Source organism: Pyricularia pennisetigena, chromosome 5 (assembly GCF_004337985.1).
Source record: "Pyricularia pennisetigena strain Br36 chromosome 5, whole genome shotgun sequence".
Lineage (NCBI taxonomy): Eukaryota > Fungi > Ascomycota > Sordariomycetes > Magnaporthales > Pyriculariaceae > Pyricularia > Pyricularia pennisetigena.
Window position 1 is genome coordinate 611,816 of NC_043743.1, and position 17,943 is coordinate 629,758.

The following is a 17,943-nucleotide window of genomic DNA, read 5'->3' on the forward strand; positions in this document are numbered from 1 at the left end:
ACTCTAAAACCACGACAATCTGCACAAGGGACCTAACTACCTGCGTATTTGGAGATCCCGAAACCACCCTTGTGAATTGAGTTGGCCACCGACGTCATCCAACCATCAAAGCACCGCTGCTTACGCCGACGTGTAGTAGGCGCATTAAAGCAAGAAGAACAACGAAAATCAAAAAGCAGTTATTGACAACTGTATCTACTGAACAACGGCCCACGGTCGCCCACGAAGTCCTGAAGCCTCGGGAAGTTTCAATTGAACATCCGAAGCCATGGAGACTATGCAGATCAGCACTCCTCCCGCCGCCATGAATGGCGCACAGCCCAAGGGCTTATGGTCCCGGGATGAGCATGTCAGAGACGCAAAGAACGTAAGTCGTGCTAATGGTGGGTCGCGACAACCTCGGAGATCGAGGACTTTGCACGAGGAGTTCCAGACTCCAGCTATGCCATATGGGTTTGGCGAGGTCCACCTGCATTCGAATTACCAGGTCCACGCCCAGGACCACTATAGGGCCATGAATGGCCTGCCATCGCCCATCTCGGAGGTACCGCCAGCCCTCGAGAATGGGGACTACATGATGTCGCTGTCGATTACGTCGAACTCTTCGGACAAGAGCTCATCCTTCAAGGTAGCTGAGCAGGCGCCTCAGCCCGCCCCAAGGGTACGCCAACTTCGTCCTACCCTCCCCGCACCCCGCCGTTCCTATTCAGTGACGGACCAGGAGCCGGTGCCACATCACCACCGCCTCTCATCTGTCATGACACTGCTTGATCTACCAGGCGAAGTCCACTACGCCATTTTTGACTTCCTGGATCCTCTGGACAGCACTTGCTTTGGTCTCACCAACAAGCACATGTATGGGATTCATAGGCGACTGCACGGCTCGGTGCCCCTCTCCATTCGCCGCGCAGGCCCCAACGACATGGAATGGGCTTGGCACAAGGCTGGACAGTCAACCGCCGTCACCGCCGCGAAGCCTGCCGCTGCTGTGGCTGCCACTGAAGGCGAGGCTGCGGCTGACGACAAGGAACGCAAGGCGCTCGAGAAGAAGGAGATGACTGCCATGAGGGTTCGCGGGCAAGCCTATTGTCGGAAGTGCGGAATCTCCCGCTGCGAGCTGCACAAGCATATCCGCGACTGGATGGGCGAGAACTACGAGTACTGCAGCGTTCGGCAAAAGTTTGGCCCCAAGGCTCCTGAGGGTGCTAGGAGCTTTTGCTACCTAAACAATCCCAAGAATCCGGGCCGGTGTGGTCGCCACCGAGCCGCGAAGGCGCACCCACCGTCGGAATCTTTGCAATCGTGATCCCATTTCTTGGTCCATTTTGGGCTACATGTTATGTTTTTAATTTTTTGATGATTCTGCACATTTGGATACACGGACTTCTACTCCATATAAGCAGGGGGAAATACTTACAATCTTCTTGGTTTCATTGGGCTGTGTTTCGTTCGCACGTTGTGCTGAGGGCAGGCTTTGTGCATGGCGTTAGCGTGGGGGATATTCTTAGGTTTTATTGAGTTACATTAGTAACCTTCCTTCGCAGGTCACTGGCATTTTGTTGACAACGCTTATGTATAAATATAGCCAAGACTTAGTTTGGGGGGTTACATGCGGTGTGTTTCTGTTATTGGAACAGCCGGCCAGTCAACTTGCATAACGCCTCTGTTGGGGGACTGGTCAAGGTGCAACGACAGACTTGTCATATTTTGGTATTTTGCTGCTTTCGTTTAATCCATATCCCTGAATGACGTGGTTGACTCTTGTACTTGAACAACCAGTATTATCAGGGGAGACCACACGCGTACTTAGTGGGCCATGGAAATTGTCTTGGCTCTGGCACACCTTAAATGAGCAGGTTGATCTAGCTGTTTTCCACGAGGAAAAGATACTGTTCTGTTTGGAGGGTGCATGGCATGACCGCCTATCCAGGTTTCCGAGGCAGACGAACAGTTTCATTTAATGAATGGACAATGTGCAGTAGTTTATTGCCCTAGGTGTGCTCACGAGGCTTCCCAGTCTCGCTTAGTCTCCAGTAGCATGAACAAGAGGTGAAGGAAGCTTAGTTAATGCCACGCCGAACACAAACACCTGTCAGAAGTCCCTTGAGAAATCAAGACAAAGCAAGTCTAGTACATCTAGACTAGAACTACCTGTTAAGCAGGGCCAGGTTTTGGCATGTGAAAGTCAACGTCAGTCAGAATTGAGCGCACACCACTGGAATTAAAAAGCAGGGAAATAGGGAAATAGAATGAGCCGGGTCACGTGAATAGCATCAGCTCTTTACCGCATTCTCGCTCTCTTGGTTGCGCCGATCATGGTTTCCCTGTGTGGACTGGGACGTCAAGCCACATTAGATCATCATGGCCATGCGAAATGACGCCACTTTTAGGGCCCATGGTTAAAAGTCGCGGTGACGAGAAAGGGACGATGCAGGGGACGTTTTGGAAGGAGACAAAGAAAAAAAAGAAGAAGAAAAAAACAGGGATGAACCAAAGATTGAAGAGAGAGGAATTGCGGGATCTTTCAGGGATGTTTTAGCCTCCTTTCTTTTTGTTGGGAGGAATTGCGGGCTGGCTTGAGGATAGATCGCATCTCCGGGTTCTACGTAAAGTGATGGTTTTTTTCTCTTTTTTACTGTGCGCCAGCTGATATTACTTCTAACTCTTAAGGACGGTGCCACCCGTTGTTGCCTCTCTTTAGGCGCCTGCCTGTAAAGTAATACTTATTTTCAAGGTTCGCTACTGACGCCTACAATTGATCTTGTGCACGCAAGCGGATTAGACCAGACATAAGATAAACAATCGCCCTGGCTGACTACATAAAAGTTAACTTGTCGGCATTATCTACCAGTCGTAAATTAGAACCAACCCCTGACCTCGCAAAAGTTCCACTCGTTAGTAGTACATTCTAGCTGCATGCGCTTGGCTCCCAAGTGATTTTATCCAACTCCATCCACGTCGACCCGCAGAACGCCTGACCATCAATTGAGTCTCTAAGCTCCCCTCGCATCACACTGTATCACTGCCACGTACAGACCAACACCTGTTTTAATCCTATGCTACCGAGGGCCGGCGGATGCACATGATTCTACGAACCATATCAAAATCTACCAATATTAACTACCGCCCATTGTTTTCAAAGCACCCACGGGGACCAAGAGAACAACGACCCACCCCCGGTGCCTCCCAAAGCTCTTTCTAGTTGAGCTATTGTAACATATCTGGTGTTCTCCTCGTTTCCAGCCCACCCCTGGCTGACTCGAATAAACGTCTACACCGTCCTCTTCACCCCCACACCTTACTACCATACTACATACAGACGCACATCGCCAGACAATGTCGTCAACAACGCAAGCAGCCGCCAACAAGCGCAAACGCCTCGCGGGCGGCAGCACCACTTCGCTGCCCGATGAGGTTGCGACCGCCGAGCAGGCACAGATCTCGGAGTCGCGCGACGCGTCTGCAGAAGAGGGCGACACCACAGCGGCGGAGACGCCGACGGCTGAACTCAAGACCACACCCACTTCGCACCCGCCGATTAAGCGTCAGCGGTCGAGCAACAATCCTGTCGGCGATGCGACCGTTGACATGGGCGAGCCCAGCGATACCACTGAGGCGAGTGTGGACATTGAGAACCGGGTAGGCCGCAAGGGCAGGAAGAGTAGCAACCCCGAGGAGGAGGAGGGCATGGCGCCGCCGCCTATCGGCAAGCTCACACATCCGGTTGGCTATCGTACGAATGACCCGCCGGTTGGTAGGCCAGTCAGGATCTATGCCGACGGCGTCTTTGATTTGTTCCACCTTGGGTATGTTTTGGTGCCATCCAGAGCTCTAAATTTCTTGCGCAGTGCCAAGGAGGACACTTGTTGACATTATCGCCCTGCGCGGTCTCAGCCACATGCGACAGCTAGAACAGGCCAAAAAGGCATTCCCTGACGTCTACCTCATTGTCGGAGTGACTGGTGACGCCGAGACTCACAAGCGCAAGGGCCTGACAGTGCTTTCTGGCAAGGAGCGTGCCGAGACGGTCCGTCACTGCAAGTGGGTAGACGAGGTCATCGAGAACTGCCCGTGGATCGTCACGCCTGAGTTCCTCGAGGAGCACAAGCTCGACTATGTCGCGCATGACGACATTCCGTATGGCGCCGACGAGGGTGACGACATCTACGGGCCCATAAAGGCCGCGGGCAAGTTCCTGGTGACGCAACGCACAGAGGGCGTCAGCACGACAGGTATCATTACCAAGTAAGACCTGCCCCGATAATCTTTTTCTTTCTACTCAGCACCCAACCCTGCACTATTTCAAGCACATTGGGCTAGACATGACTAACAAGAAAACAATCACGTAAAAAAGGATCGTACGCGACTACGAAAAGTATATTGCAAGGCAACTCAAGCGCGGCACATCTCGGCAGGAACTCAACGTCAGCTGGCTGAAGAAGAACGAGTTGGACCTGAAGCGGCATGTACAGGATCTGCGAGAAAACATCCGCAGCAACTGGACGACGACGGGTCAGGAGCTCAGCAGAGAGCTGAGGCAATACTGGCCGGCTTCCAGGCCACAGAGCCCTGCCCCCTCAAGGTCCGCGCTGCAGGTCCCTAACGGGGACCAGCTCACAAGCCCACAACAGCAGAGCAGCTCGAGGGAGGCGCAGCTCCGATCGCCAACCACGCCAGGAGGTGCCAACGTCAACTCGAACGATTTTGTGGCCGGATATGCGGTCGGGTTGATCGGCGGTGTAAGGTCTTGGGTAAGTGGTTTTTTTTTTTTTTTTGTCCTGATCTGCAACGTCGGCTATGCACGGTTCCCGGCGTGGCGTTCTTTTTTTCAATCCTAGACTAACGAGGTTTTTTGATGAATCAGATGACCAAAAGCCGTCGCAGCCTGAGGGACGAGAGAGACGATTCCTCCTCGCGCCAGCCAAGTGATGACTCGTCCGAGGAGAGTGAGGGCAAGGAGAAGACGACACGAACTCGCCGGGTTGTTCCCAAGGGGAATGCTACTGCTACAGGAGCCTAAGATGCGGCACTGCTGGTCTGTGCTTTTTGTTCAGCCCTTATCCCATTCTACCCTCCATTTTACTTTTTATTTTATTTCCCTTTCATCGGCTGTTCCTGAGTGCTTCTGAGAGGGTGCACTTTTGGATGATTTTATACAGGGACGCAGGGAAGAAGGATAACGGCGAGGTATTAAAAAGAAAGTAATCGGCTGGAGATGATTAGGAATACACGCTCACCTACGTTCAGACTTATTGATATACTGGGATCATTAGGGATCCGCGGGTGGACGAGGTAATGGAGGCAGAGTTTTTTTTTTCTTTTTTTCTCGCGTTTCCTTGAGCAATAAGCACTCATGTGTGCTTGCTTTATCAGAGCCTTGTCCTTATTGCCAGCAAAATAATATGCAATCTTATTGCTCCGAGAAATAGCAGGTGATAATAGTGCGGTGCTTAAGCTGGAAATTCGGGTTGTTATGGTACAGGTTTGCGCACCGTGGGCATGGACGGGCAAACTGGTCGCCTGGTCAGCCTAAATGTGCAGCCTTGTTGGGGTGTTGGAGTGGGTTGGGGTCAGCTGAGAGCGCGCCTGCCTGGAGGGGCAACAACCCGCTTTTCGTTTTGCTTCCAAAGCCAAACCGCGTTTTTGTTACGGCACACTTTCTCCTCCATTTCAAAGACACAGTCTGCATAGCAATTCTGATTGTTTTCGCGTCTCGGGTAATCCGGAGACTAGGGATCAAAGTTGAAACGAAAAACTTCCGCAGACCGAGAGTCCTCTATCCGGTGCTTCTTACTTTTGCTCACCAGAAGCCAGCCTTTTAAACCTGCCAGCCATGCCATGACAAGCGGCGATCCGCCCGAGATCTACCCACAGTATTGCTTCCATCTGTCGCCGACGATACACCGGTGGTGTCACCTTCGAGCGGCCGACGTTGCGGCGTTGACTACGCATCCCGGGTTTGAAGGTGGGCGTTTTTTTTTTTTTTTTTTTTTTTTTTTTTTTTTTTTTTTTTGGTGACTGTGATGTTTTTGCTCGTCTCTGACTGGGACAAATGATTTTAATCGACATGCGGGCGGGACGCCGACAACAGGGCAGGATCTCTACTTCCACATCAACCATCCCATAAAATGGATCCGCATAGCAGGCATCATCGTCGCCATTGATGAGTACAACAGCCGCCGCGTCTACACGGTGGATGACGGCAGCGGGGTGAACATGGAATGCGTCACCACCATTGCGGTAGCTAAGCCGGCAGCTGGTGAAGCTGTTGTTCCTGGCGTTACTACTGCTGCTACTACTACCACTGCTACTCCTGGGTACGGTGCCTTCCAGCCCCGCCAGCACACAAACCCTCGCATACCCAACGACCTCGACGTTGGGCAGGTGGTCGAGGTCAAAGGCGGCATCTCGACATTCCGGGACGCACGGCAGATCAAGGTCGAGAGCGTCACAGTGCTGCGTTCGACGCGGCAGGAGGTGGAGTTTTGGCGCAGGACCACGGAGCTGCGCCACACAGTGCTGGCGCGCCCCTGGACCCTGCGCAGGAGGGATGTGCGGAGGTGTCGGAAGGAGGCAGAAGCTGAGGACGTCGCGCGCCGGCGGGGCAAAGACTGGAAAAGGAGAAAGAGAGCGGAGATGGCCGAGGCTGAGGATGATGGACCGAGGAGGAGGATTACAGGGTTGGAGCCTACTTCCAGGCCGGCGGTGGCTGGCTCTGCTTGTGGTGCCGTTTCCACGTCGCGGAGGATCACTGGATTGGAGCCTGTTTCGAAGATGCCGGTCGTCAGGAGCACTGGAGATGATGTTGCGGCGTCGAGCAGAACCACAGGTCTAGAGCCTGCCTCGAGAGCGCTGACCGGTCATATCACCGGCGCCGGTGCTCGAAAATCAAAGACCGGGCTGGAGCCTTTGCCAAGGACACCGGCGGGGGACGGAACTAGCGATCGCGTTTCATTGAAAAGATTCACGGGCCTAGAGCCTGCTTCAAGCAGCCTGACCAGTGGTGCTACTGGCAATGGCGTTCCGCCAAGAAGGATCACGGGCTTGGAGCCAGCCTCCAGAACCACGGCCTCTAGTGATGTTGCGCCAAGGCCCAAGAGGATCACTGGATTAGAGAGCAGAAAAAAACATGGTTGATTACCTCGACAACCTCGCCCAGAAGTCCATTTAATTGATGCATTTCATTGTCAGGGACAGATATAGGGCAAGAAAAGGCAATGTCTCGCCATCCAAACGACGAACATGCCAATGACTAAGACAGAACGTTCGGGTTTTCTGCCATGTTGGGGCCTGATGACCCGAGAATCAGGACACCTGTACGAACAGGTAACGGTGTGAAGGTAACTTCTATTTAATACATTTCTTCGTTCATGGATCATTCGCCAGTTGCCGACGGCCCAGACTGGTCCATCTTGTGGTGTGGTGGTTCTTGAGATGCTCTCTTTCAGAATCGCACGGGGTGGGGTTTACAAGAGTTTCCAAGGCCAAATGTCTGGGATTCCGCGTCATCACAACCCCACAATCCAGGCTTTCTCGTTGGCGATTAATTCTTGCGGAGCTGCAGCTAGACTAAAAGAAAGCGCGAGTTTTCTTCTTTTCTTTCTTTCTCCTTGAGATATGCCAGACATTGGAAACGTGTTGTTTGTACAGACGTGACGTGAATCCATCTCTCACAAACAATTATACATATGTAAGTCGGATCGACTTTTCCATTGCCCCAGTTGCCACTTTTGGACAGCGCAATTGTCTTTCTTTGGACGCCACAGTTCATGCACACCACCCATCACATCACAGCAGCGCGCCAGCGCCAGCGCCAGCGCCAGCGCCAGCGCACTAGACAGATCGGACTACTGCGCACCTTAAATGAGCGACCCCTGTTATTTGATTCATACGGTACATCTCTCTCACCCTACCTGACCTATTACTTCAGGGAAATTTAAACTACATGCATACATACACCCTGATTTACCTCCCTCAGGATAGCATAGAGATGGCAAGTTGCGAGTGCCGCCTTCCATGCTGCTTGAAGCCCAGACTCGGGAAATAAAGTCACTGGGCTGAAAATGTCGACCCAGATGTTCTTACCTTCTCAGCTGGGCTGAGCCAACGGCCGAAAAGCAAGCGCTTGCTTGCTCATCCGTTCATGGCAGGTCTGTTATTGCTGTTGAGAATGATGTTCGTCTCTCTCAGTGATTTATGTGGCTTGACTTGGTTCTATGCTTCTTTTCAGAGCATCGTATTCGCCTGACCATCACACGCGAACCGCCAGATCAAGCATCTGACGAGAGTAGCATCACTTGCTTTTATGACCTAGTCTAGACAACAACCACTCACTTATCACACAGTCCTCGGGAGTGTAATTTTTATTCCGTCTATTAGAGCCCCTAATCTCCACTCGGAGGATCACATTTCTTCTACTCGGAAGTCAAGCCCTCAGCCTCACGGGTCTAGTCTATAGTCAACCACCTCATTCCAACAGGTACCGTCCCCCGGTCCGATCCAAGACATACTCATACCTGCTACACGTCTGTCCAGATCACCGGCCCTGTCCTCAACGCTCTGCCTCCACCCCTGCCTCTCTCTTCAGCCGGCTCTAAGCTTAGTGGCGTCGGTTTCTTCCAGAGCTCATGCCAGCTAGTCCGTTGTTTCACTTTGCTCTGCTCCCTCTCGTGCTCGAACTACTTGATCACTCAAATGCCCCCTCAAAAAAAAAAAAAAAAAAAAAACGAAAATGCAGTCAAGTTGGGAACCCCCATGGCTCAGGAGTCTCGTTTCCTTTGAGACTTTGGCCGTTGAAGGTGGTGAAGTTTCTTTTCGCCCAGTAGCCAGAGCCCTGCATATCTCTCCCTCCACAGGCCGAAACTCGGTTCTGGAAACCGGGAACCCGCAATCAATATGCGTTTGAACACTATACTGACGGTGTTGGTGGGCGTGGCCAGTTGCTCATCCGACTCCAGTGGACATAGACACCAACATCGGCATCCTCACGCAACACCAGTGGCATACCCTGTCAAAAGACAAGTCGCAGGCGGTTCCCCTGGGGCCAGGAGTACAACACCACCGCAAAGTATAGTACCCTCGCCTACCAGTGGCTCTTCAGTGTCCCGGCCAGTCAACGTGCAGCCCAAAGTAACTAGCGTGGGTTTGTTGATCACCGAACTCGAGGGAGGTGTCGCACAGATCATCACTGCTCGCCCTGGTCCGCCCCCTGATACCAAGGGTACCGTCATCACCAAGTTGAATACCACGGGTCACGCCACGATAGCGCCTCTGCTCACCAGGCCTATTCCTCCGATAAAGGAACGATTCGGCGTGGATCTTGAAGCTCGATCCGCAGAAGTAATATCAACCAGAAACTCGCCGTCCAGACCGGTTGTCGCCAGGATGGCTGCTCCAAACATATTCGCAGAGCCCATCTCAACCAACCCACCACATGCAAAGTTCCAACGCCGCGATGATCATCCAGTTGGACGGAGCAGCATCACGTCGTTGGCGCCGTATCCCACCAACAAGTTCTTTAGCAACATGTATCTGGGAGGCATGAGGAGCCCGGCGTTTCTTCACCCGTACTCGATCCAATGGGCCAAGGGGGAGGGTGTCACTGGCAGCTGGGGGTTCGCCATCTCCCACACGGAACCTAATCAAAGAGTTTTTGGTCCACCTGAGCCGGCGACCAAAGCTGCCAAGTACTTCATCAATCCGATTGGCATCCATTCCATCGTTCTCTCTGCCCAGGAGCTCGGTCCTCAGACTCAACTTGCCATGACTGAACTCTGCGCCTTCAGCGCCATGGCCGAGTTGCGAGCCAATCCCGGCAGCCAGCCGGTCCTGAAGATGCCTTTTATCCAGGGCTCAGGGTTCATCACGGGCATCTACAACGGTGCAAGACCCATTGTCAGCTCCGGTGTTTACTTCAGGCAGGTCCTGCGTGCCAATCAAAACCCTCGGCCCGGCGTTGTCAAATACAAAATGTTCCTGGAGGACGGAAGGTCGTGGCTTTTGTACGCACGCCACACGTCAGGCAACCCCCTCATTCTCGATGTTGTTGACAGCAAGAACTTCAAGGCGAGGGAGCCATTTTGGGGTACCATTCAAATTGCCAAAGAGCCAGGGAACGGTGAGGCCATATACGACCAGGCGTGCGGCGCGTACGCCACTTCAATGGAGCTTTCAGGAACGACTAGCGGCACCTCGGGGTCGTACACGTTCACCTTCAAGCGGGCGGGTCTCGCGAGCCAGAAGCTGCTCATGTTTGCGCTACCGCACCACGCCGATGGGTTCTCGGACGCATCGCGCCAGGCCGTCACTGGCCTCAAGTTGCAGACGACGACCAAGGGCGTGGCGACCGGAGTGTTGGCGGATTCGTGGACGATCCGGGAGACTCTGGCCACGGGCATCGGGTTCCTGCCTTGGGACCCCAGGAGGGGCGAGATCACCAAGTTGGGCAACTCTGCTAGGATGGCGGTGCTCAGGATCGCGCAGCAGGAGCTGGCGCAGAACATGATCGACCAGGCGAACTTGGATTCGATGTACTTCAGTGGCAAGGTGAGTTGTGCTGGACCTTTGTCATGAGACTGCGTGGCCATGATATGAGTGAGGCCTAAGAATTTGATAGGGGGGGACTAACGCGCAAAACAAAACCTGCAGGCGTTGGCCAAGTTCGCCTCGATCATCGTCATCGCCAACGATTTGCTCAAGAATCCCGAGGTCGCCCAGACGGGGCTTAACCAACTCAAGAGGGCTTTCGCCATCTTTGCAGAGAATCGACAAAAGTTCCCGCTCGTCTACGACACCCGATGGGGTGGGATAGTGTCTAGCGCTTCGTATGTGACGGGACAGCCAGGAATAGATTTCGGTCAGTGATATTGCCCGTGTCTTTGGATTCGATTCGAGGTTCCCTCTTTACTGACTAGAAGCCACCCAGGCAACACATACTACAATGACCACCACTTCCACTATGGTTATTTCGTCTACACGGCAGCTGTGATTGCCCACATCGACAGGGCCTGGGGTGACGCCAACAAGGAATTTGTCAACACGCTGGTCCGAGACTTTGCAAACCCGAGCGCCAAGGATGGCTTCTTCACCATGTATCGCAACTTTGACTGGTTCCACGGGCACAGTTGGGCTCACGGGCTGTACGATACTCTGGACGGAAACGTGAGTCTCGTGGCCGGTTACTTGTGAGGCTATGCAATATCACGATGGCTAACCCAATCACACGGTTCCTACGACACCAGGACCAAGAATCCAGCTCGGAGGACGCCATGTCGGCTTACGCCGTCAAGATGTGGGGACGCGCCATCGGCGACGCAAACATGGAGGCGCGAGGCGAGCTGCAGTTGGCGTTGCAGGCGCGGGCGTTCAAGTACTACTACCTATACGCGTCAGACAACAAGGTACAGCCGGCCGAGTTTGTAGGCAACAAGGTGGCGGGCATCTTGTTCGAGAACAAGATTGACCATACGACCTTCTTTGGCAACAACATCGAGTTCATCCAGGGCATCCACATGATACCCCTGATGCCCTTCTCACCGCTGACACGCAGCGACCAGTTTGTCCGCGAGGAGTGGGCTGCCTATTTTGACAACGGCCGCATCAACGAAGTGCAAGGGGGCTGGAGGGGAATCCTGATGGGCAACTATGCGCAGATAAACGCGGCGACGGCATACAGCTTCTTTGGGTCGTCTAAGTTCGACCCAGGCTTCCTGGATGGCGGTGCGTCCAGGACCTGGTACATGGCTTACTCTGCCGGTGAGTTTCGTTATTTTTTTTTGTTTTTTTCTGATACGAACCTGGCTCCTCGTTTGTACACTTTTGATTTGTATAGACGGGCCGAATTTCGCTTGAGAGATCAGAGAGTTGATGGCTAACTTTTTCATTTCTGCATTTGCACAGCCTTGGCGGGTCTCTGAGGAAGGTGGGTTTGCGCATCAATATCCACGCGTTATTATTTTTGCAGCATCGCATCGGAGTATCCAAGGAGTCCGCGGTTTATGACGAGTGGAGGTTGACATTTCGGCGTTGTTGTTGGGCCGACCTGCTCAGCCGGGGTTTCGGTTGGCCTCTCATTTTCTCTAACATGGGGATCAGCAGTGGGATAAGCATTTATTAGTTTTCTTTCTCTCCTATCTTTGTCTTCTCTTCTATCTATAGTTTTTTTTTTTTTTTTTTTTTCCTTTTTTTTCTACTTTATCACTAACATGGTATCCACTGGGTTGGCTGGGTATCGGGAAGTGGATGGGCCACATGATTAAGAGGAGCGGGAAACCTTATGAGTTTATGGTGGAAGGGATACGACACGACGTCTTCATACACACGACCTAGATGAACGGGAAGCAGGGGACAGGCTTTTGACGAATTCAGGATAGCATTTTTAGAATTAGCATGGGCACAGCCTACCTTTAGACAGCATCGTCACCAATTCATAGTTTTTTTTTCTTACTGTGCTGATCTGGTTCGAGTGACACCTGGTCATTTTTTTTTCTTTCCCTGCACGATTAATGGATTGTTTGACATGCAGTGCAAATGCTTGATAATCCCCTTTGTTTGAAAAGTTGGTGGCGTGATCGGCGAGGACACTTGGGATTTGTTTCTCTGTCGTGACCTTTTTTATTTTGGTTTTTGTTTTTGCCAAGACGTATAAGCCACAGGGCGATTTTGATTGTTTGGATGGAGTTGCATCGTTTCACCTCAGGTATTTGGTAGAATGAATGATTTTTTTTTTTTTTAAAAAAAAAAAAATACACACACAATTTACCACTTTTACAGGCAAAGGGGCGTGAATAAGGGGGATAAAATCTGACGCCAAACATTGTGCTTCTGACGGGCCATGAGGTTTGATGGTGCGGGGGGGCTGAGCAGCTCGAGGGGGTGGTGGCGGCAGGTCTAGGCGCACAGCACAATGAAGCAAGCTCTTTGATACAGAGAGAGAGAGAGAGAGAGCTAGCTTTGAAGCTTCTTTTTCTCTTTCTCTCTCTTTTCTATACGAAACTGGGAAAAGCTCGTACAACTCTGCGGTATTGGCAAGGACTTGGCCTGGTCTTTGATCTAATTTGGATATAGCAGAAAAAGACAGAACTATAGTAGATTGTTGTTTGTTTCCCTTTGGCTTTGATGATTCTTTGGTATCAACTATGCATGGTACCTAACCGAGGGTAGTTTATTCACGTCGTTGCCCTCCACCCTGATACAACACTAATAATAATAATTTATTTATCACTTCTGTCACTATGAGATATTTTTTTTTTTCGTTTTATTTTATCTTATTTAGCCTGCTAAGCGCCCGGCAGTCGAAATTGGTTTTTCCCCGTTTTCTTTTTTAAATGACGGGCTCCTTTTTCTTGTTCTCCCTGGGACCAAAAAGAAGACGGAGGCCTCCTCCTGCTGCTTTCCTCACCTCATAGTTGCTCTCCCACTCAAAAATGCAAGAGGCCAGTGACACAATTTTTCTGCACTGCCACGCTTGGCGGTGGTAGAAGAGTTGAAATTTGGCGGGATCCGGGGGGACGGGAACTGTACATACAGGGGTTCTTTTTTGGGGTAACTTTTTTTTTTTTTTTTTTTCTTGTTGCTTATGTGGACTGCTTTCCCCGAAAAATTCTTGGCTTGCTTCACCTTGGCAAATGCAAGGCGCGACAGCGCGTTTGGCTTTGGGGGTGGGAACAATGAACAATGCGGTCGGTCGGCCGGTTCTGGTTTCCTTGGTCTGGGGGTGGGAACCCGGACTTTTTCTCCTCTCTGCGTGGGTGTACCGAAGCTACCTAGCTAGCACTTTGGCCCCAGAGGGGACGTGCGAGCTGAACAGGAGAAACCGAACAAAGTGTGGTAATGGCCAAGTTACAGAATACCCTAGGTTAGTACCACGCCACTAGATCGGGCCATTAACTGCCCTGATTGGTTGGGCCGTTCTTTGTTTCTGTGGTAAATGTTTCATTGCAGACCGTTCTTGGTTTTTTATCTTTTGACAACCGAATCAATCAAATCCACCAAGCTATTTCATTTCATCTTTTCGTCATCGTCACCGTGTTCTCTTCTCCATGTTACTGTTCGTCTGATCCAATTACCTATCCTGTCCTTTTGAATTTTTTTTTCAGACCGATCGAGGCTGTGCTGTTTGATATTTGCTCGCAAGTCAGTCAGTCAGTCAGTCAGACATACACTTACTTGCCTTCGAGAGGGGAGAAAACGGAAAAAAAAAAAAATAGGTCGCCAGTCGACATCAAAGTGCCCGCCGCTGACCTCACCTCGCTTTTTAGCGCCACTGCAACAAACAGGACCTTCCTTACTTCATACCTACTTTACTGTACTACCACTGTACTACTGCACTCGATACAAGTACATCACAGATATTTCTTTGTCGGTCATTGCTTGGCTTTCTTCCATGGGAGTCCCCTGATTGGCATTCATCTCATCCCAAAGTTCTTTCCCAACTTTTCCCATTTACCCAGGCCTTCCTCTTGCATGACCCCAGCAACCTAGCCCTCTTTAGCTCGACTGCCGTGTCAGTCTTGGCTTTTCTCATTTCCATTTGAATTTTTCTTGGCTCCAAGTTTGTTCTGGGCAGTCTTGTCTTTTTTCCACTTGGCAGGTTGACCCAGACCGAATTCTATCCATCAGGAGAAATTCGATCAATCCATCAAAACGCCTTCGTCCCAAGAAAGAAAAAAAAAACCCCTTCCCGCACTGCCACAATCCACAATCCAGAAGAAACGGGACGGCGAATCGACAAAAAAGAGACATTAAATGCATAATTAATTAACTGTCAGGGAAGCATCTGTGCACACCTGCCCAACACGTGCCGGCGCGTCTGCTTTCTACGGTCGACTGAATACGGTGTAACATCAGGTTGACTCGGATTAACGGTACCTCCTTACCTGTATTCTCTTACCTGTCCATCCAAATTACAACTCTTTTCAATCGAGGGGAAAAAAAAAACAACAGAAGAAAAATAGAGAGAGAGAGAGAGAGAGAGAAAAAAAAAAAATACGACCGACCGTCCCAACGCCTGACTTATTCAAAAAAGGGTTTCCCGACAGTACAGGTGGCTGCAGCTAAATACCCATGGTGTGTAAGTACAAGAAGAAGCCATCTTTTCTTATTACTCCGTATTTGTTTCCCTTGAGCGGGTTCTTTTTCCTAGTCAAAACCGATCGCTGCTGGTCCTTGCCCAACCAACCTGTTCATGCCCAGCATTTATGCCCAGTCTCGCGGCGTCGAAGGGATTGATCGATTGAGGGACGACGGGCATGACCTCCTGCATGGCGCGCCTGCATTCAACTGTCGCACCTCCATCATCATATCCACAAGCGACGGGTTTCAATCATACCTTGACCTACAAACACACCCACCTTCACCGCTGTCGAGTAACACCACAGCAAGAAACAGCATCTTCAACCTAGCAATAATCCCGTTTTCATTGGGCCTCTGTATCCCTTTGTTCTTCTTGTCCGTTGTCCAAAGACCTTTTGTCCATCAGAGACGGCTTGGATTTGATTGTTTTTACGCAGACAAACGAGGGAACCCGATGAAGTCTTGGGTCTTGCACACACTATCATCAACACAACTACCGCCACCACCACCCTCTTCACAGCCACTATTACCCGCCGCGAATCTGATCATGATATCGCCCCTTGGCAACAACACCTGATCAGAACCAACATCATCATACACCCTCACGCAACTACCATTTACATTTAGTACATATATATACATATACATTTCAACCCGCTAACCCCCTTACGCACTCCCTCCTCGATACCAGCCTCTGTTAATTTCGTTCGGGAGCTCCGCAACGCCATGGCAAACTGGGCCAAGGTGAGCGGCCCCAATGGCCATACCGGCCCTGCCGGCGCCGGTATTGTCCCCAACGGCAATCGCACCCGTTCCTATCATGTAGACGAAGACGATGAGAACACGCCACTCATCCTACGCCCGGGTTCCTCCCCGGCCACGCCGGCCTGGAGGCGCTTCCTCTGGGACTGTCACCGTACCCCCGGTGACGACAGCTCCAACATCTTTATCAAGGCGTCAGCCAACACTTGGCACGTTGCCAAGATCTCGCTGCTGAGCAGTAAGTTTTAGCCAAGATATCCACTGGCAACATGGAAGCTAGCGTTTTTGATATATGGGCGGATTATACTCACATTGACCGCGTGTGACAGGCCCTGTTAATATTCTAATGGTCTTTGTGCCCGTTGGCATCGTTGCGGGTGTAATGCACTGGTCCCCGGCGTGGGTCTTTACGCTGAACTTCTTGGCCATCATTCCCCTGGCCGCCATCCTCTCCTTTGCGACAGAGGAGATCTCAGTCAAGCTCGGAGAGACCCTCGGAGGACTGATCAACGCCACGTTCGGAAACGCCGTTGAGTTGATTGTATGCAATTCCGCCCCCCTGTGCTGCTTCGACTCACCGCATGCTATTTTTGCCGAGCCTTAGGTGGCTGGAGCAGACAGAAGCTGACACAGACTTGTATTTGCCATGCAGGTCAGCGTGATCGCTCTCAAACAAGGGCAGATCGAGGTGGTGCAGGCCTCGATGCTGGGCTCGATCCTCTCTAACCTTCTACTGGTCATGGGCATGTGCTTCCTCCTAGGCGGCTGGTTCAACATGTACCAGGAGGGCACCGATGTCGGCAAGGAGCAGGAGTTTGCATCTGGCACCGCTCAGACGACCTGCTCGCTTTTGACTCTGGCAGCCGCCGCTATGATCATTCCCGCCACGGTAAGGCGAAAACTTGCAATCTCTTCACACAAAGTGCCTATGGGGGCGGGCACATCAAAACTGACAATTTCAATAGCTCTATGGCGTTCTCAGCGAGCGCAAAGATGACGGCAACGGCGGGTCAAACAAGGAAAGAGACGATTCAATCCTTCTCCTCTCACGCGGAACATCGATCATCCTTTTGATTCTTTACTGCATGTACCTTTGGTTCCAGCTTCGTACGCATAAGAACCTTTTCAGCGTCGAGACGCCCGAGTCCAGCGAGATTGGCGACATCGAGGCAAGCGAGCCGAATGCCATCAAGGACGAGGAGGAGGAGGAGGAGGACCACATGACTTGGTGGGCGGCAGCCATTGTGCTCGTCGTCGTGACGGTTGTCATCTCGTTCTCGGCTGACTATCTCGTCGAGTCTATCGAGCCAATCGTTGAGACGGGCGTCCTCTCGCGCTCCTTCATCGGTCTGATTCTGATTCCTATTGTGGGTAACGCCGCAGAGCACGTCACAGCCTGTGTCGTGGCGGTCCGCAACAAGATGGATCTCGCCATGGGTGTCGCCATCGGGTCCAGCATCCAGATTGCCTTGCTCGTTACCCCGTCGCTGGTCATTACCGCCTGGGTGGCCATGGACAACACGCCCATGAGTCTGCGCTTCGACACTTTCCAGACGGTTGCGTTTGCGCTCTCCGTACTCGTTGTCACGTACACGGTACAGGATGGCAAGTCCAACTATCTTGAGGGTGCCATGTTGCTTGGGCTTTATATTATCATCGCTTTGGCCTTTTATGCAACCCCCATCTGAGCGATTTACAATGGGCCCTTATTTTGAGCTTGGAGAGGCCAGCCATGACTGGGTCTCGAGGGCTGAACTCGTGGCACTAGTTCGAACTTGATATTGGGGGTGTGAGAAAACACCCAGAACAATATCTCAACCATTTTCCTATGTCAATATCACATTGAGTGGCCTTTTAAGGGAGCAGGTGCAGATAGATACTCTGGCTCGCCATTCCTTTCTTTGTTTCTCGACGTTGGGTTTATACCTTGTCCATTTTCGGTGTCCAGGCGTTGGCTTCTGTGCGGCTGGCGGATATCCCAGCCATGGAAAAGGACATGTCAGCGAATTTTCTTCTATTTCTTTGTCTCGTCTCTTCACTGTACTATCTTGAACGCGTCATCTGTACTATATCGATATCGAACCAGACTTTTCCATGACCCGTTACACC

The 17,943-nt window shown here is 51.6% G+C and overlaps 5 protein-coding genes across 5 annotated transcripts; all 5 read left to right on the top strand.

The window, feature by feature from the left end:
* Positions 1-268: 268 nt before the first annotated feature.
* Positions 269-1,306, top strand: PpBr36_08135 (uncharacterized protein; the record flags this gene model as incomplete). The annotated part of the gene is made up of 1 exon (XM_029895267.1): positions 269-1,306. One exon carries the CDS (start codon positions 269-271, stop codon positions 1,304-1,306), a length of 1,038 nt encoding a protein of 345 aa, XP_029747246.1.
* A 2,030-nt stretch (positions 1,307-3,336) lies between these two features.
* On the top strand, positions 3,337-5,020 carry PpBr36_08136 (uncharacterized protein; the record flags this gene model as incomplete). Its single annotated transcript, XM_029895268.1, has 4 exons — positions 3,337-3,806; positions 3,856-4,245; positions 4,355-4,751; positions 4,865-5,020. 4 exons carry the CDS (start codon positions 3,337-3,339, stop codon positions 5,018-5,020), a joined length of 1,413 nt encoding a protein of 470 aa, XP_029746995.1.
* An 818-nt stretch (positions 5,021-5,838) lies between these two features.
* PpBr36_08137 (uncharacterized protein) lies at positions 5,839-7,137 on the top strand (the record flags this gene model as incomplete). Its single annotated transcript, XM_029895269.1, has 2 exons — positions 5,839-5,965; positions 6,092-7,137. 2 exons carry the CDS (start codon positions 5,839-5,841, stop codon positions 7,135-7,137), a joined length of 1,173 nt encoding a protein of 390 aa, XP_029746996.1.
* Positions 7,138-8,895: 1,758 nt separating this feature from the next.
* PpBr36_08138 (uncharacterized protein) lies at positions 8,896-11,915 on the top strand (the record flags this gene model as incomplete). Its single annotated transcript, XM_029895270.1, has 5 exons — positions 8,896-10,545; positions 10,648-10,855; positions 10,925-11,160; positions 11,241-11,754; positions 11,899-11,915. The coding sequence occupies 5 exons, from the start codon at positions 8,896-8,898 to the stop codon at positions 11,913-11,915; spliced, it is 2,625 nt and encodes an 874-aa protein (XP_029746926.1).
* A 3,784-nt stretch (positions 11,916-15,699) lies between these two features.
* Positions 15,700-17,522, top strand: PpBr36_08139 (uncharacterized protein; the record flags this gene model as incomplete). Its single annotated transcript, XM_029895271.1, has 4 exons — positions 15,700-16,072; positions 16,164-16,375; positions 16,487-16,723; positions 16,800-17,522. The coding sequence occupies exons 1-4, from the start codon at positions 15,799-15,801 to the stop codon at positions 17,520-17,522; spliced, it is 1,446 nt and encodes a 481-aa protein (XP_029746927.1). The 5' UTR covers positions 15,700-15,798.
* Positions 17,523-17,943: the final 421 nt, after the last annotated feature.